Below are 20,364 nucleotides of genomic sequence, written 5' to 3'. Positions count from 1 at the left end.
AAATAAGCGAAGAAGGTAGAATTTACCATTAGAGGCTGCACTGCAGTGTCTGCAGAGGAACTAGGCCTCTCCTCCAGTGCATTTGACTCCATGCACTACTTTAGCTGTGGACAATTTCCCTCCACGAAATGCTGTAATATAGAGGTGGAGCAATATTTTTTTTCCTGAAGAAGAAGAAGAAGTGCTGTTGCAGCTATATAGGTGATTAATAATGACTGAAGCGGACGGTGCATACCACAGGGACAATCGCGTCTCTGTGAGAAAATTTGTCATTATGCAGAAAAGAGGGGGTGTTGGTTCAGGGCAAGAAACACAGTGGACAAAGAAGGGAGAGCAATATGCCTTTGTCACTGTAGGAACCCAAGGACACAATGCCAAGTTAGGTGATATCCTTTGGGTACAGGTCTGGGGCAGGTGAGGACAGAGTGATGAGGGAGAGCAGGAATACAAGGAGGAGTGAAGACAAGAGGAAAAGGAGGGATTACAGTTACAGGAACAAGCACAGGACAGATTGAGGTGGGGAGGCCAGTAAAAAAAAAAAAGGGGGAGAATCATTAATATTTATGTGGCAACCAGAGTTAACTAAGGTAAAAGCTGTTTGTGTTGTATATGCTGCAACCCTGCTGTGAAACAGCACAACCTTGTCACACACACTCATGCACATACAATATTCTCTCTGAATCTATAGATGACTTTAGGTATCTTTCTGATCAATGCAGTGCATTTTTTCCCATCAGAGGTGTCCTCTTTCAGGTCCTCTCATCGATCTGCTGTGAACCGACGCCAACCAAATTTCGCCTGTGTCGGCAAAAGGGCCCGTGGGGTCTGTGTCACACGGAAGGAAGTGCAATATGTGAAATTTAGAACAACTGTCGTTACATTGGTTCCATTAGTCATTCCACTGCAATGATAGCAACTCTGATGATGCATCTGTGCTGTGGTTTAGAGCTGATGCTGAACGTCATTTGGCCTTGAGGCTTCTGTTTCAACACAAAGGGTAGACACATCTTATACCAGCAGCACATTCTTTTTATACCATCAGAGGAAACTCTAGCTGTTACCATAGCGTCCCGTCAGAGTGCTGACAATGAGCTTTCTACGACACTGATCAATGGACCACTCAGATGATATCAAACTGTCATTTGTTTGCCTGATGATTTTTAAGACTGTGGTGTTATCATACAGTGTAAAGTAGAGAGTGAGTGGGATTTCAGATATTTTGTGAGGTTTAGTTACCCAAAATGACCACAGTGTAGTGCACAGCGTGATAGCATAACCACAAAGACACTCTTCATTTAATAAAGAACATTTTACTTTTCAAAATGTTTTCGAGAAGTCACTTGGATCAATGAGGGAGCTCTGGGAGTTCACGGCCATATGATTTGTTTACACAACACTTTAACAAGATACTCAAGAGCTTTTTGCACAAACCCATTACACTGGCGCAGTTGGCTTATCCTGAGTGCACAGACTGCCGTTTTTACACCTATCAGAATCAGAATGCTGCTGCAGGATAATGAAAGAACAGGCACAATATGGAATCAGACGCTGAGGACATGACTATTGATCTGTGATTCACTCATTAAATATTGATGCTTCTGGGCAAAATATCATCTGCCTGTGGGGAACCGTAGGTTAGAGGTGGAAATTATTATTAATTTAACAGAAAATGGTAGAAATAATAATAATAATAATAATAATAATAATAATAATAATCAAAGTACCCTCGCACCCTTGGTGCATTTCAAAGGTTTGTTCCATTCAGAATCTTTAGGAGGATCACATTGTTCTGTTGTGTGAGTGGATCATGTTGCTCTTTACATTGACACACAGGCATAGAAGCTATTGATATTGATATATGATATCCAATCCAATTTCATTGGATTATAGTCAGTGGGAATGGAAGCCATTGAAAAAGTAATCATCTCTATGTATTAATCTTCATATACTATATAATAAATGTTAAACAAGTAAAGTGTTTTTTTTTTATTCATCTGGGCTCTGTGATAAAAATGATTTTGAGCCAGCAGGTCACATGACATGGACGCTATTGAAAGAAATGCAATGAGCTCTGGAGTGAATGTCTGTGGAATAGACAGATTAAATTCACAACATTTAAAAAGAGATTTATTTAAAAAAATAGACATGTCAGTACATGATGAGATGAAGGAATTTAAGGAGGAAGATGGAATAAAGAAACAGTAGAACCATAAGGGATGAAGTTAGATGATTATGGGAAACAGAGAATCCTCTGCTTATACTACAGTGAGAATGCTGATTGAAGAACATGTGGTAAATAAATATATCTAGCATGTTTGTGTTGCGGTGTGTGTAATTGTTTGGTTTATCTGACTCGAAATTGGTTGGTATATCGAAATAACTGGAAGTCTATACGTAATGTATGATTAAGATGTGTTTTCAATATAAGCATGACAGAAACACAATGGATTTATTTAGATTCTGGTTGACAAATCCTAAAGTCATCCCTTTAATATGAGCAGCCCAGAAAAGAGGTTCAGGATAAGGAGAAGTGAGACAGATGCATACAGATGATCAGATAGATATTTTTATGTCCTTTTCAGTCATGTTTATGTCTCAAAAGTCTGAAAAGAAAGAAAAAAAGATAATTTACTTTAATGCAATTATCAAATGTCATTAAACATCAAACATTATTTGAATGTGAACACTGATGATGGTCTTTAGGGATTGTCATTATCAAGCTATTATAGGGTTATTACACATATTACTTATTTAATTATTATCTGATCTTGTTGTAAGCTGGAAATTGCACTCGAAATAAGATGGTAGTGACATAATATTACAAATCATTATATGTACTTTACTGTTATGATATCAATTAAAATTTAGTTTGCTCCACAGTTTCAGCACCAGAGTGGAAGAACAGCTCCTGACAAAACTCGCTGTACTCCTGCATCAAGGATCAAGAGACACTGTAACTGCACTGTAGCCCACACTCTGCAGCAAAACACACACACACGCACGCACGCACGCACACGCAAACAGTCCCACCCCTCTGTGGTTCTCTACCTTTACCTCGTCAGTCCACCTGACTCAGAAACTCCGCGAGAGGGTCATTAAGCACGAGCTCCTCACTGTAGTGAAGCCCACTCCACTTGAGCAGAATCCCAGGGGGAGCTCGTGTTACAGTTCATGACTTAAAACTTGCCTCCGTCTTGTGCTCTCCTCTGTGTTCTGCTCTGTGCTCTGCTGTGCTGTCTGTGCCCGGCTCACTGTCCCAGGCTCACTGTCCCAGGCTCGACTCGAGCGCGCTCGTGCTCCAGGCGCATTCCCTCACCTCACAGCGGCTGTGTCTCCAACTTCTGCACCGCAAAGGGACATGGGTGACAAAAACGCCGGTAAGTCAACTTTCACGTGTCCAAGTTAAACGCACATTTTCTTTTATTTGTTCATCAGCAAATGATTTATCATTGTTTTTACCATTATTATTATTATTATTATTATTATTATTATTATTATTATTATTATTAATAATATGCGCTGCTGGGTTGTGTGTATTCTTCCAAACACACACTGCGGAACACAGTCAGGGAGCCTTGTATCTAACTTTGTCTGCTGCTGTATTTGTCTACATGCAGTATACCTACTGTAATGATGAAGGACAGAAGTTGCTGCTGGTGATTCTGTGCATGTGTGGAACACTGACCACACATCAGCACATGTCTCGCTGCTGCAGCGCGATGCTGCTGCTGCTGCTGCTGCTGCTGCTGTATCCTCACATAGGTCTGCGCTCTCCCTTTAAGCATATCTTCCATACATCTGGCGCGAGGTGAAATTATCACCATTAGTCCACATGTACTGAAAAGCACGAGAGCTTTGACTTAAATATCAAGGCTGCACAGTGTTTCCAGCCCCGGGTAAACGACTGAGCTTTCCTTGACTCCATCAGTGCTGTCAGCTGATTTAGACAAAAAAGTGCTGGCTCTCCACTTCTTTTCGGTGAGATGAATGTACACCAGCAGCAGTGACATGGCCTTTAGAGCTCAGCGAGCGTGTTGTTGACAAAGCTTTTCAACTCTGCCAGTAATGGACTTTATAGATGCAGTTTTAGGAGCTGTATAATCCCGTGGTTACATTACACTGCACATGTAAACATGCATAACTTAGTCCTAAAGAGCATGTGGGGTTGGTTGTGTTTGCAGCATTTGCAGGGAAGCGTATAGGGAACCTTGTGCTTTAAAGCACAAAATAAGCACATCCCCCCACAATATATTTGGATAAGGTGCCCTTGTTAAAGTAGGGTAACCTTTCCCTCTCAGTGTCACCCTGTCCTGTTTTACTCTGCGTTTTCTTCAGGCGAAAAGTACTTGTGTATAGAACAAATTAAACTGGACATGGGGAGTTTTCACACCCTCGCAACCAGACATGAACTTTTCTTGAAACAACACTGGGATTTGTACAGGTTTTGTTCATTAATCACACTCACAAACAGGAAATGCTTTATACTTTTCTGCATAATAAAACTGATGTTGTCTTGTTGTTTCAGTAACACTCTCTGCCACAGCAAATTATCGGTCACCTTGAATTGCATTTCAGGAGCGGTAAAGGGTGTAAAGTTGCTTTTTGATTCATGTCATCTCATTGGACCTTGTGGGTCTTTTCTTTCACCTCTGCTCTGTGGAAGTTTATTTTTTTTGGCCACGTGCAGTTTAACATCGGAACAAAGCTGACAATACAAATCAGTCTAATAACGGTCCTGTATCGGTCATTTTAGTTGAGTTTTCTATGTTTCTACTCTTTGCTGTGACTCTGGCAGCTCATCTTATTTATTTACTCATTTATTTAATATTTATTTCCAGTTTCCCTTTTAGGTGCATCACAGGTTAGCTTTTTATTTCTCATTTAATCGAAGGAAAAAAAGCTATCAGTATAATTGGTTATTTTTCTGTGCTGTTGTAGTAGTTTCTGCCAGACCTGTCTCCTCTGTAAACATGGATTACAAAAGTAGTTTTTCTCTGAGAATTAATACAGTTTTCTATATAATTAAAAGCTCCAGGTTATTGGTTTGTGATCATTTTTTTGTGGCATATGGGAATGTGCGCCATCTGATCCTGAGCTGTTAAAAGTTGATGCTCATAGTATACTCTCTTTACAGGGTGCATATTCCTAAATTACAATGTGTTTAGTTAAGAGAAAATCATGTAAAAACTATCATTTTCCACACTAAGAGAGGGAGGAATGGGCGGGCTGATAGTTCATCCTTTACTCTTGAGCACTTTAAGCTCACTAATCATGAGAGACAGCCGTTTGTGTTGCAGTTGACAGTTATTTAGTGACAATAACAACTTTTCCACGCTGTGCAAACAAATTATGTAAAGATGATCATCAGTAATTATCGGTCAGTGCATCAGCATCAGTGCATGCTCTGCAAAGAAAGTACACATGTACACGAGTGCTGCTCCTGATTTGAGATTTTCCTTTCCTCTTTGCCCTCTCACTCTCCTCATCCGTTACATCCACACTTTCTCTGTCATGCACATTATTTGCAGTTTTGACTATTTTGACTCCTCCTCCTCTCCCCCCTCTCTTTGTCTTTTGGCCTTTTCTCACTGACACCAAAACAGCTGGCGTGATCTTATGAATTCACCCGACACTTTGTAATGGGTGTTAATATGCTCTGCAAGATGTCTTGTCATTCATATCTGCACATACATTATTAGTGACATTAGTGAATACTGCTATATGCAGTAACATTTTTGCAATAACATGTAGCCACAATGGCCCCACAATTGGTGTAGTGGTTTGCACTCTTGCCTTTGCAGCAAGAAGACCCAGGTTTGTGGAGTTGGCATGTTTTCTGTGTGTGTGTGGGTGGGTTTTGTCCATGTTCTCTGGTTTCCTCCCACAGTCCATAAACATGCAGATTTGGGGATTAGGTCAATTTGACACTCTAAATTGACCATAGGTGTGAGAGTGAATGGTTGTTTGTCTCTATGTGGCCCTGTAAAGGACTGGCCACTGGTGGGATTGGAACTGCCACCCCTTATGTGGAGGATAAAGCGGGGGTTAGGTGAGTGAGTGAGTGAGTGAGTGAGTGAGAGTATAGCCATAATATGTAGCATTATTTATTAGTTTCAATGACTACTGTATACACAGCAGTGTTCCCACACCAGCCTTTGATATTGAGAGAGTGAACATCTCTAACTCTTACCTTATCTGTGACAAGTATCTTGTTGCTGTGTTGTCGTGTAATCTCTAACCTCAAAGTTTACACACTTGCCATTTTTGTACAAGGTTGTTGGCAGCTTCACTTATTGCCACTATGACCAGTTTTGTTGTACAATGCAGAGCTTGCTTTTGCTTTGCAGAATATGAGAATGCTCTCTGGCATTTCAGCAAATGCTCCGTTACCATCGGCAGTGACTCAGTGTTATTGGTATATTTCCCCCCCCCCCTCCACACATTGCGGGGTCACCATCTCTGCACAGCTTGTTGTTGATGTCATACCCCCCAAAATTAAAAAGTTGAAGCTATGTTTACAATCCTTCTGACAAATATATAGGTGCAAAGCTTTGCAGCTTTAGCTGCAGGACTGCAAAGGCGACAGCTGACAAAAATAGACGCTGTCATGTGGATTCTTATGCTTCACAGCTTCATATGTTCTTTTTTTTTGTCTAAAGTTACAAACGTAAGCAATCACTGGTCATATATAATCACAATTAATGGATTGTATGTGATTTTATGAGATAAAACATACAATAACACCATACTTTAGAGAACGATAGCAAACATTAAACCATAAAATACTGTAAACAGGAACAGCAAGATATTCTGCATGACATGACTCTCATGTGCCAGGTTTTAAAAGTTTTTTTTATTTAAGAAAAAAGAAAAGGAAATTTACTGTTACATTAAAAAAACACAAAATACAAATATACAGATCTAAAATAAATCTTGAATGGTCTGGTCCACTGTATTGCATGTATGAGGTATGTAAGTATGAATGTAGCAGCTCATCTCTCAAATCACTTGGTAACTAAATGAAGTATATTGACTTTAATCAGAGTAAATGACTGATGGCGTCTTTTAATATCCTCTCACAAAGTGAACATTTGAACTGTTCGTCTGTTGACAAATCAAAGAAGGTGAAAGGGAAGCTGCCATGTCGAGCATCTTTTTGCAAAGTCACCTCAGGCAGGTCTGAGTACACGTAAATATAGACGGGACAAGGCAGTCCTGACACAATCCAGGGGGCATGAAGGCACATGGATGAGGAAGTGTCATGTCGGGTCTGTGCTCATATGCGCGTATAAAATCACTACTTCATTCACATGTATTCGCATTATGTGTATACAGGTGTACTGATTTAAAATACCTGATAAACAAAAATCCATATTAAAAGCTGAATTGCATATAACTGCATATAAAGGGCCTTTCTGTATGGAGTTAACATGTTCTCCCCGTGTGTGTGTGGGTTTTCTCCGGGTTCTCCGGTTTCCTCCCGCAGCCCAAAAACATGCAGATTTAGGGATTAGGTAAATTGGACACTTCACCTGAGTGAATGGTTCTATGACTCTTTGTGGCCCTGTGATGGACTGGTGACCTTTCACCCTTTGTCAGCTGATAAAGCGGTAGAAAGATGGATAGATGTATGAATTGCATATTTACACCATAAATCTATCCAAAAAAAGAACGACTTTCCCTGTATTTATCTTACTCTATAAAATGCTGACGTTTGAAAGTGGATGCTTCCAAAATCTACCTTACCATACTGAAAAGGAAACTCCTTTTATTTCTTTTCTTTTTTGTTGTGCGCAGCTCATGTTTTCATTTTCTTTTTAATCATCTCATATGATTTAGTGGAAATGAGGTAAATAAACATAGCATTCTGACATAACTACACATGTCTGTGAAATGATAATAAACGGGACATTTTTTGTTCAGCATGGATCTGAACACACTTTGTTTTGCTCACAAATATGCTGCAAGTAAATTCAGTTCAGTTCAATCTACTTGTGTTTTAGTTTGCCCTATATCCTCTGTTCCACAGCCCTCATTTCTACTGTACTCCTGTATATTCTGTTTACAGTGCTACATCACTGTCCTACATATCATAGGGATTGGCTTTGCAGTGAGTCAGAGCACTGTGAGCTGATTATACAGCACCGTCACCATATCTGTGACTCCATGAATGCCAGCTCACTCCCTCCCTCGCTGACACCTTTTTTACTCCTCTCTGACCTTCCTAATTTGCATGGATGCTGGCGTTGAATCCTTTTGCTGACGCAAAAACTAATTTATGTACATGATGTGTATTGTATAAAATGGTGAGGGCATGTTCTCAAGGTAGTCGAGGTCGTACTGCGTGTTGTCCCTGTGGTGTTTGATAAGAAAGAAAGCAGTGGTGAGGTGTAAAAACTCCTGGAATGCAGCAGTATGTAAAACCAGTGCTGCAGTTGAGCAGTAATGTCACTGAGTATAACTAAAGCAATCCTTTGTGTTTAGTCTGGTCATTTGTCTCTTGTGTCACAGCACCCCCTAGAGTTAGAAGTTGCACATTGTACTGCCTTCAGTTTCACAACTCAGGCCCAGTGCTCGTCATTGTGCAGGTCAAAAATGCAGAAATGAGATCTAGAATCTTGGACTTTTGGATCCTAATTCATAATCAATGATATGATATGGAAAGACATTGTACCATATATAACGTGTAATTACTGCTGTTTCTAACTTACACAAGAGTTATTGCAACTTTCTTATTTCCTGTTGCACAACATATTAATGTCTGATGCTTCATACATACAGAGAAAAGGGGAAGATGTACATAAGGAAAATTGATACATGATAAGATATATAATATAAATGAATAATTCTGTAGTAAATAGCAAAATACAACCAAATATACTACAACTGTGAAATACTGTGAACAAAGTGTGAATGACTCTGTCCTTTTTGTATTAATTCAGCAGCAAAATATCTAATACTTTTATTTTACAACATCTGTTAAACTGCTTATTGTTATAATTGTCATTGCAATTATAAAAACAAACAAACAAACTAGAAAATGCCACTTTTAGTGAGTTTTAGTCAGTTCTGTGTAACTTATTTAACAAAAAAGTTTTTTAAATGTTTCTTTTATTTATATTTCATTTAATTTGATTTAAGTTCCTATCATCTATTTAAGTCATTTTTCAAAAAATATTTTTGGGTTGTTTTTTTCTAAATTTGAACACTTCTTTCATCACTTCCTTCATTATCATTAACTTAAATCAGTCTCACAAAATCACGTGAATACTTTATGTAAATCAGGATGTGCACGTGGCCTCATGTATGCACAGAAACTGTGATTTATAGTACTTGTTACTACAACTACTGCTGCTGCTGCTGCTGCTGCACTGGTCAAATTCTGTTGACAGAGGAGCTTCATCCAGTGACAGACATAACATGTGATCACGCAGTGACGTGGGCTCTGCCTTGTCCACAGTGGATTTGGAAAAAAAACCAAACAAAACAAAACTTTTATCTCAACCCAACATTTTGTGCAAACAGCATTATGTTGTCTGCCACTTGGTACCTCTGCAGTTCAACTTCGGGCTGCATGTCACAATTTAAACCCTCCTTCCTACCTACCTTCCTTCCTTCCTTTCTTCCTTTTTAGTCCGCAGAGAAAGGTGCGTGTGTGTGTGCGCGGGCGCGCGCAGGGGGCGCACAATTAAGAGCACATTGTAACGTCCTTGCGTTGCCTGCCGTGGCGGAAGAGGGGTGTGCAGACAACACGAATGACAAGAAGAGGATAGACACACACACACACACACACACACACAGAGGGAGCCACGGAGAGAGAGAGAGAGAGTGTGTGTGTGTGTGTGTGAGAGAGAGAGAGAGCGAGAGCGGGGGAATCACTCAAGATGCCTCGTTTTAGCGTAATTTGTCCTGCAGACTGTGCCCTTCCGGCGTTTTGAGGGCTGCTGTGCTCCTGGAGAGAGAGAGAGAGAGAGAGACATAGAGAGGCAGTGTGAGAGAGAAGAGAGAGAGATGCTGGACGGCTACGCTATATGCTGCCTGACCCTGCTGTGTTGTGATAGCGTTGTCCGATTGTTTGGATTGAGGAAGGCTCCCATCAAGCCAAATCAATGAGGATTCTGAGGCCATTCCTTCAGAAAGGAGCGCATATGCTGCAGTGTTTCTGTGGACAACGATCGAAGTCGACCACTATCACCAACGGTGAGGAGACACACACACACACACACACACACACACAGCAACAGCAACAGCAACATATAGCTACCTCTGCATGCTTTCTCTCTTGAGTGATGTAAAATGGGAAAGAAAGAAAAAGGGGGGAGACTGGCATAGGAGGGAGAGGGGATGAGTGGTTTCATTGGCCACTGAATGTGTGAGTAACATCAGCCGAGTCTGCAGTGGAGAGAGAGCCTCTCTCTCCCTCTTTCTCTCCATCTCTGTGCTCCCCAGCATCTGTCCCGAGTTATGTGCCGCGGGTATCTGCTGGCAGTCACAGCATCACTAAACTGAGGAGTGAAGAAGAGGAGAGGAGAGGAGAGGGAAAGGGCTCCAGCTCATCAGACCGCGCTATATTTTGCAGAGTGTTCTAGTGCTGCATCCAAAGCGGGCCAAAAATGGGACAATGCAGGCACTAGTAAGTCATTAAAGTTCAGGGGCCTGGAGAGAAGGAAGCCTGTGTTCTTTTAGGGCCCCAAACACAGACGCCATGGCTGAAGTGGGTTAGGGAACAGGCTCCTATAAACTTTTCATGATGGGATTTCACTTAATTCATCGTTATTCAATCTAATTTAAACCAGAGATTTGTACAGTCCTGGCACCAGGATGATATGATGCTGCGAATTCGACTTTTTTTTCCCCCCATACAAAAATATTAATTTAACCTTTGAACAGCTGGCCAAATAACAACAAACTACTGTTTAAGTGCCCATTAACTGGAGGACAGGCTGCCTACAAGAGGACATAACTGTCACACAGCATCACTGAAAAAAATAACGGCTAAACAAGAAGTATGAAGGTAACTGACTTTAGTTTGAAAGAACTTCAATTCATTTAGGTGTTATTATTAATTGAAATACTACATTAAGTTCTTATTTGTAAAGTATATTGTCACCCCTCAAGTGCACTAAATGTTGTTTCAGTGAAAATCAGAAGTCGCAACTTTTATCTCCTGAAGATGAAGTTTTTCTCTACACAGGCCTATAGTGTGGTAACATATCATCAAAGTAGCCATATACGTACCTGTCGGCACAGAGTCGAATATCAATGTAAATCGACATTCATAACAACCCACCAGTGGACAACTGAATCATCATTAGTGTTACTGGAAGTTCCCTAAACGGCACCTGTGATCGAGACACAGTTCCAATACTACTGTAAGTGTTTAGTCTCACTAACAAACCAACTTATGCACAAAGCCTCTAAAACATGTCGTCCTGTCACAAACAGTACCAGCAATTCTCTGCATTGCTGTTGTTCGCTCGTATTCCAATAAACAGAAACTTCAGAGTGAAATCAAACGCTGTTCTTACTCCTGTCATGGAAACAAGTCTCAGTATAAACTGGTGTCCCTCCCTTCCTCCCCGTCACTTTTAGTTTGTAAAAATCTCTGCTGTGGAGCAGCTCTCAAATTCAGGGCAGACAATTAGAAACTCCATTAAGCACAGTTGATTCCTCAGAGGAAGTTGGACCAAAAGCAGCGTGCACAGTGGGATCATGCAGATATAAAGCTCCTTATCCTGCATCTCTGCTCACTTACATGAACCTTATGACCTCAATCAAATCTCTGCGACTCAGCTCAACACATAAATCTACAGTCGTTGAAAGTGTTTGATATGAAGCTGTGTTGCTTTTTTTTTTTTTTACATGATTTGCAGAATTAATCTTTTTTTTCTCTACAGTTTTTGCCATTAGATTCTCTTTTATGCTTGTTTTTTACTGGCAGTAAATATACACGTATAGCACATAATATGCAAACAATCAGACAGTTCAGACAACAGACGACACTTTGAAATAGTATTATTATGGAATCCTGTTGCTGCCACACCAGCAAACTAAAAGTTTATTGTTAGAACAATATTTGTTTATGCTTTCCACGTTATAATATGATACTGATCTGTGACTAAATTGAAGCAGGTGTCATGCTACTACTACTACTACTACTACTACTACTAATAATAATAATAATAATGATTTTACTCCTGTTGGTGCTTGCATCTTTGGTTCATGATTCATGATTTTATTTATCAAACATCTTTCAAGAAACTCAAGATAGCATTTTACAACAAACAAAGAAATATTAAACAAATAATGAAAAACCAACTGATCAATATAAAATAGTTACAGAGTCAACACTTGAGTGACGTGTGGGTGAGAGTCAGGAAACAGAGAGTGGAAGCAATCCTTAACAGGTGGGTTGAGTGGCAGGATTTAGCTAGATGAGATAAGATATGATAAGATTCAGTCATTTGTTAGTCCCACAGTGGGGACATTTACATTGTTACAGCAGCAAAGACAGTAAAGATAAAGTAATAAACATGCATTTCCACATTATGTGAAAGTACAATATAGAAAGATATTAACAATACCACTATAAAACGTTAAAGTAGAATGTACATTAGAGAGCGTTACCAGATACTGCAACTAACACATAACTCTAACGTTTTCCCTGGAAGCAGACACTGGTCAAACCAAACAGAAAGGGTTTACACACTTAACATTTCCTGAAGCATTAATGAAAACCCTTGGCTTCCTGCACCACCCACTGCTCCAGGATAAGGAGCTTTAATATGAAATGTGCTTTAAATGTTTGCACCTGTTCTCCTTTTGTTGTGCTTACATATTGCACTACACCTGTGTAGTAGATGGCATTATGTAGAAAAGCAGAAACACCGAAACAAAGCATTTCACCTGTTTCTTGGAATGCTATATTTTGTTGGTGTAATGGAATCACTGATGAATGTATGTATTATAAGATGTGCATGCAGTTTTCGTTGTAAGTCAAAGGACTTTGTGTCTATGCATCAGTGTACAGGACAGCCATTGCCCTCTGGTTCCTATAGTGTGACAGTGATCCATGGCTCTTTGCTTCCTGTGGAGGATGACAACTATACATTCCGCTTTTGTGAGTCAACAAATCTGTATGGTATCTCAAGGACACATTGAAGAGTTTGGAAATGGCCACGTGTGTCTTGTCTGAACACCTGTGGTTGATTGTTTCTCCACAAGGGGGCAGCATATATTAAGAATTTCCTCCTGCACGTCAGGAATCTCCTGTTGGTTTCTTTGGATCATTTATCTCACTTTATCGAGTTGCTGCTGGTACAACTTTTGATGATAAGTACATCGCACTCTGATTAAACAGCAACTGGATACCGTAATTGTTCATTATTTTATAAAAAATAATGAACAATAACTGTTTCCTGTCATTGGCATACATTTTATTTATAGCAGCAGTGTTTCCTCACGTGTGTGGTCCTATCTCTGCTGGAATGAATTGATCATCAATTGTCTGTGGTGGTAGAGAGAGGAAGCCTCACAGACTCTCATTAGGGGGAATACTTTATCTTTTCCTGACACAGTCATACGTCTCGTGTCTCTCTGCGGTTGCTCGACAGAGTCCCTCCCATTTCTGAGAAAAGCTCACTTCATATTGAAGCAGCGCTTATCATTTTTATTCCTGCATATCATTAACCATTGGAATGATGAAATGTTATAGTGGACACAGTATTTATGCTGCAGTGTCATATAATTATTTATTTTATGACCATTTGCTAAAAACGCTGTAGGAATGCAGAGTTAAAGTTTTTTTTTAATTCTATACATCTCTCTCGCTCATATAAACACACACACTTGTCTCTCTATAGTTAGTGAGAACACTGAGCATACTCTAGATCACAGGTGTCAAACTCAAGGACCGTGGGCCACATCCGGCCCACCATGCAATAGTATTCGGCCCTTATTGCCCTAAAACTTATTGACTACAGCAAATTATTAGCTAAGATACATGTGACTACAGGACTGTTTGTGCTGTTCTACTGAAATACAGCGAGGAAATCAGGCAAGACAGATGGAAATGGACAATGGAAAATTATTTGTTTGAAAGTTTTTGTGATTTGACCTCATTGGCCCTAGACTAGGACACATTTTTGAATTTCGGCCCCCTCTGTTCATGAGTTTGACATCCCTGCTCAAGATCCTTACCTATACCTTAATCTAAGCCTAATTCTAACACTAAAACCAAGTCTTAATCCCTCTAGAGCCCTCTAGAGATGTGAGGACCAGCCAAGATGTCCTCACAATGAAGCAACATATGTCTTTAGAGACTAATAAAGACATATACACACACACATTCTTGCTCAGCATTCACATGAGGACGCTCATAACCCCTTACCCTAACCTTAACCATCACAACTAAATGCCTTACCCTAACCTAAACTCTTAAAGTCTTAACCCACAAAAAGCTATTTTAATGGGTGATAGAACATGAGGACCAGCCAAAATGTCCTCACTCCCTATGTGGTTCTCACAAAGATACACACACAAGAACACGCACACCTACAACATCCTGTAAGAGGGAGACACACACACACACACACACACACACACATAGGGACACATGAGCTTGTAAACGAAAGGTTTCCGGTTGGGGTGCCCCCTTTGTAAGGCACTTCATCCCTCATTGGCCCGCACCTGTCTGGGGGCAGATAAGTGTGTGGGTTAAATGCAGAGTTGCAATTCGCTATCACTAATTGGAGTAGGGTGTGCAAAAATGGCAAATTCTAATCCTAAAATACTGCCAGCTCTCACGTCTGATATGAAATCTTTTGTGACAGTGTGGAGAGAGGATGTCAAACCGAGTCCCAGAAAAAGCCTGTAAATATTTCATGCTATTTCATCAGGGAGAGGGGGGTTGATGCTGTGTGTGTGTATGTGTGTGAGTGAGTGAGTGAGTGCCTCTACCCCGTGCATTAATAGATATGAAACCATTAGGCATGGTGACATGAACTCTCGCACAAGCATACTTGCAGGTCATTGTGGGGCCTTTGCACTGATTAAACATATCCATGAGTGATAGTTATCTCCACGTAAACTTTTGCTGAATTTCGGTGTCATCTTTGACAGAAAGTTGTGGTGCACTCTAAAATGTCCCTGTGCTGATGTTGGTGGTATTCTTCATCATTTGATGTGCCATATTTCCATTTCCATGTATCCACGTGTTGGGTCTGTGTGCATGTGGGGATTCGTGTTCATAATCATACTCTGTGTGATGATGACACCTGTGGCAGGTAAATCATTTTTTATGGCATGAACGACCACGTGGTTTTTAGAAAAAAGAAAACATACTAAGCTGTGGGAAGCTGATTAAGAACGTGCACATACAGCTCCTTCAGTAACCTGCTCCTTGTGAAAAATGGTTGGCTGTTTAGAATTAAAGTGTAATTCACTTTAGTGCACATTATCCCAAATCATGTTCGGGCCAAACCTACTCCTTTATGAAAGGTAATAACTCATTTCCCCTTTTAGAGTCACACACACACACTCGTGTATATATTTGTATTTTATTTTATTTTTCACATCTTCTCTATATTCAGATCATTTACCTTTCCTAATACGAACCGCAATCACGTATGATTGCGTTGAAAGAATTGGAGAGAGAGAGAGGGGGGGGGGGGGAGAGAGAGGGGGAGAGAAGGGGTGGGAGAGAGAGAGGGGGAGAGAGAGAGAGAGAGAGAGTCGTCGATGTAACACACCGACAGCATCCATTCAGGACACACTGGGGAGAAAATGCTCAGGCTACTTTATTATTTGTGCGCTACGACGAAAAGCACTCGGGCGCGCGCCCGCATCAACTAATTGTTGCTTTTAGATGAGATTCCCTCCCTGGAGACTTCAGTCACATCTCTGCAGCATCCTTGCTTCTTTTTTTTTTCCTTCTTCCCTCGGCTGCATTCGGTGCCATCGACGGAACCGGACGCATGGGCTCAGATATGTGCACATCTGCACAGCATCCGAGATCAGCCATGGACGCTGTCATTCGTCCCCTGGAGTCATTTATCAATAGGGGTTAAAAAAAAAAAAAAAAAAAAGTTAGGATCCGTTTACGCTCGAGCGTCTTGTGCATGGATTCGGGTTGATGCGTAAAAATTCAGCGGCGTCAGACTGAGGAGGGAGAGGGTGAAGAGGCTGATGTGTGTGCAGATGAGGATAATTCCGGCGTCGTGCTCGCCAGACGCGGCGGCGCTGTTCACCTGGAATACCTGAAGCTCTCTCCAAAGACGCGCGGATGCATCAACTTACCGACACTGTTGCACATTTTTCACGTCGCTCCTGACATGTGGGCTTCCCCGTAGATTTGTGTCACAGACCAGTTGGGTGTTTGTGCACAAACCGCTGAATTCCACGCCGCGGTCCCGCGAAGAGGATGCAGCTTACCTGAAGCGCGATGATGCACGGAACTCGCATCAGGATTTCGTTTATCAGGATGACATTTGGTTAAAAACACTCGTGGGCCGAACACACAGACACAAAGTCTCCTGTTTGTCTTGCAGCAAGAAGCTGCTGCACCAAGACCCGACATCTGCCGAACTAGACTCTCGTTTTTTTTTTTTTTTTTTTAGTTTTTTTTTTTTAGTTTATATTTTTTTTACTCTCGGTTCGGGGAGATGGCTGCGATCGCCAGCTCCCTGATCCGTCAGAAGCGCCAGGCGAGGGAATCGAACAGCGACCGGGTCTCTACTTCGAAACGTCGCCCCAGCCCCAGCAAAGACCCCCGCTCTCTGTGCGAGAGGCATTTCCTGGGGGTTTTCAGCAAAGTCCGCTTCTGCAGCGGCAAGAAAAGACCCGTCCGGAGGCGACCAGGTCAGTGCAGTCGAGTCTTTTTACTGATGTGTGTTATGTGTGCGTATATGGACGCGGTCCCCCCCCCCCCACCACTCCAAACCCCCACCACACCCCGCCCCTGTTCAGAACAGCAGAGGCATTATACTGCAGTCAAAAGCTCCACTCAGATCCGAGGGAGAAGCTATAGATTTTCCTCCGCGGTGTATAGATATGTATATATAAAAAAATCCACCTGTTTCTTTAAAGGTCTCATTGTTGTCTGGTCTGTCGACCCACCAACACATACCCCCCCCCCCCCCCCCAATAACAGGAGCAGGACACCGTCTATATAGTGACGTTACCCCCCCCCCCCCCACCACCTTTATTTATTGTGATGCTGCTTTGATCAGAATAATCAATTACCCTGAAACAAAAACTGATGGCACACACTGTAATCCAAACACATATGTTCATGCACACTTACTCAGACATGTTCAAAAAAAAGAAAAAGGCTGCCTCCAAGTATCCATAATTCAATATTAATGCAGATTGGAGTAGAGAGCGCGGGACAAGTTGCACCGCAGTGCACCAAGGCTCTTTTGAGATTAAATGTTTTAATGGTAAATGTTTATTGCAGTGAGGGAGTCTTACTGCAATGGAGGGAGGTGGGGGGCAGGGGGGGTATAGCTTCAGTGATTAAGAGCCACTCTCACTGTGCTGAGAGACAGTACATGTACAGGCTACACATGCTTGCCTGCTCACTTATAAGACAGAGGTGTCTCCTTCCATCCAGACCATTCTGCTGTGTGATGAACAGCAGTAATATCCACTCACAACAACAGTGCCCCCGAACACACTGACAAGGAGTGAGGCGGGCAGGTGGACAGACAGACAATAATTTTTAAGGCAGAGGGGGGAGGACAACGGAGACACACACACACACACACACACACACACAAGCAGTCAGCCATTCAAGATTAAATTAAAAACCCTGTCATTGTGCCGCCTCATCACACAGACAAACAATCTTGGTGCCAAAGAACGCTGCATAAACAGACAGACTGACAGACCCTGAGGGGCAGGTGGGTAATCTGACAGAACGTCTCACAGCCCAGACAGACAGACAGACAGACAGACAGACAGATGCTCTATGTCCTCTAGTCAACCATTCTCATTATTTTCACTGATGCCTTGCCATATATTTGTATATATATATATATAATCAGCCAAGTACACTGGAGAATTTATGAGTTCTGCCTGTTTAAAAGACTGTTGTTTTTCCTTCTGTCCCCCCCTCCCTCCCCCCCTTCATAAGATGCACCCTCGAAACCTCCACAGGTGTCCCATAAGGGCTGCAGGCTAGGTCAGTAGCTCAGCCTCCACATCCATGTGTGCTGTGTTTCTTCTTCTCGTCTCCACCCCCATCTCGCGCCCGTGTTGGCTCCCCCTTGGCCAGGGAGTGTGGGGTGGGGGGGTTGGGGGAGAGGGAGGCTGGGGAGGCTGGGGAGGACGGTACAGGGTTAGGGCTGGGGGCTTCAACACATGTCTGACAGCCGACGACCCTGTCTCTCTTGTTGATCTCTCTAGTCTCTCTGTCATCCCTTCCCCCGTGTGGCTTTCTTTTTCAAGCTTCCCGTATTTCCGTCTATAGCCGAAGCTCTCCCGCAACTGGTCGTTTGTTGCTCCTCTCTGTCTCTTTTCTCTCCCCCTCTCCGTCTCTGCCTCCTCTCATTTTGTATCTGCCTCATTCTCTTTGTCAGTCAATGTCGGATCAGTCTTTATCCCCGCCGCTCGTTCAGTGTCTGTAAATATGTGTCAAGTACTACTGTGTAAGTGTAGTAGAGGTTGTCGTATATTAGTGGATATGTTGTGCTTCTTCCTCCTTGTCAAACACTTTATCAGAGCAGGTGATCATTCACCATTTCATTTGGTCATGACGCCATTTGTTCGACACATTCTGAACGTGTGTTTGTCCTCCTGTATTAGTGTGATGTGAACTTATTGACTTCAAATGGCCAGTATAGACACACAGGGTGATGATCTTTGTGTTACCAGTGAGAGACCCACACGTGCACTCTCACTCCCATCAACACACGCTCTGCTAAATGATTGGAACGGATGAGGTTTCAGCAATTGCCCGGGGCCCACTGTGACTCCTTAACCTATGGACATGAAGATGTCACATGTGATTTACCGATGTGTGCTCGCTCCCGTGTGCTTTCACAAACATGCACATACTGTAAGCGTGCGCGCGCACACACACACACACACATTCTCCTCGCTCGGCCTGTGATGAAGGGTTTGTCCCATGACTCTATGGTCCAACCCCAAGAGTAGGTGAGTGGGGGATCAATAGTCATGCGATGTACAGTTGAGCAGACATGAACCCACTGTAACCGGGGGTTCACTGCCATGTTAAGTGGCTCTTTTCTCCAAACTTTAAATGAAAAGAGAACTGGAAATTATTGAGGACGGTTCTGGATGTGCTCTGTCTGTCCAGACACCAAGTTTGATTTTTTTTTCTGTGGTATGTGGTGATATAACCTCTTGCTTGCTTACATACCCTTATTATATTAGTCATATATTTAATTAAATAAAAAAGAAATCATGATCCTGCAAAACAAGCATTTTCAGTTCATATTTATTTAGGAACACACTGATTAAAATGACAAAAATGCATAATTAGTTTCTTTTGTCTGGCAGAGAATAAACCAATGATTAATAACATCCACCATCTGATTTCAGTTCCAACAAACAGCGACATAAAAACAACACAGCTTCTTTCCTTTTATTTGCAGTTAAAATGACTCTCCAGTATTTACCTGTTTAAAGTAAAAAAAGCTAGACTTGTTTGCTCCCGTGGTGCTATTTGTCTCCGCCTTTACAAAATAAACTGCCGGACATAACATAGGCTGTAGAGACCACACGCTTTTCTTTCCCATCAGTTATTTTCACATAGGTATCTTTTCTATCCTGGCAATGCCTGAGGCCAAGAGACTTTCTCTGCCATGAGCCGATCCTTATTTCTACCTGCCCCCCTTCAAGCAGAACCGTGGCCATACGCCAAGTATCACAGCCTCAAAGCTGGAGGTTGGTTCAGGGATAATTGTAATAAGGAAAAAAAACAAACAAACTGGAAAACATCTAAGTCAGCTTTGTTTAGGTCAATAATTATTCCCTCTGTGTGAACCCTTTGCCAGGAAATACTAGATATACTATAGATGTGCAGTGTTATGATGTGATGCATAAATACTGTCTGTTGTTGTTTTTCACCTGCAGGTAAGATAATTTTAGCACAGTACGTTTATTTGAAGGCCACATTGTGCTTAAAATAACGTGTAGCATTTGATACATTTTTTCCACGACAGTGAATGTTAAAATGTATTCATTATGCTAATGTAAACTGTGGGAAAAAAGAGTATATAAATAAGTGATACAGTTGGATAAATGACGTTAATGCACTCCATCTCCCGCAGACCACTGTTCTCGCTCTGAATTAGCACTGTGCAGTTTGTGCTCGCAAACCATTTCTTTGTGATCATTTGA

The 20,364-nt window shown here is 41.7% G+C and overlaps 1 protein-coding gene across 4 annotated transcripts in view; it reads left to right on the top strand.

The window, feature by feature from the left end:
- The first annotated feature begins 3,122 nt into the window (after positions 1-3,122).
- The window catches only part of fgf12a (fibroblast growth factor 12a), a 30,336-nt gene continuing 13,094 nt past the window's right edge, over positions 3,123-20,364 (top strand). The window contains exons 1-2 of one of the 4 annotated variants that reach the window (XM_058647771.1): positions 15,711-16,857; positions 18,134-18,181. In XM_058647771.1, the coding sequence (XP_058503754.1) occupies positions 16,662-16,857; positions 18,134-18,181 (244 nt within the window). In that variant the 5' untranslated portion in view covers positions 15,711-16,661. Of the gene's footprint in view, positions 3,378-9,725; positions 10,201-15,710; positions 16,858-18,133; positions 18,182-20,364 lie in introns of those variants that run through there. The other 3 variants (XM_058647796.1, XM_058647788.1, XM_058647780.1) reach the window with 3 other exon arrangements.

This window comes from Solea solea, chromosome 1 (assembly GCF_958295425.1).
Source record: "Solea solea chromosome 1, fSolSol10.1, whole genome shotgun sequence".
Classification (NCBI taxonomy): Eukaryota; Metazoa; Chordata; class Actinopteri; order Pleuronectiformes; family Soleidae; genus Solea; species Solea solea.
Note: the sequence above shows the minus strand (reverse complement) of the source record. Positions and strands in the feature narration are given on the sequence as shown.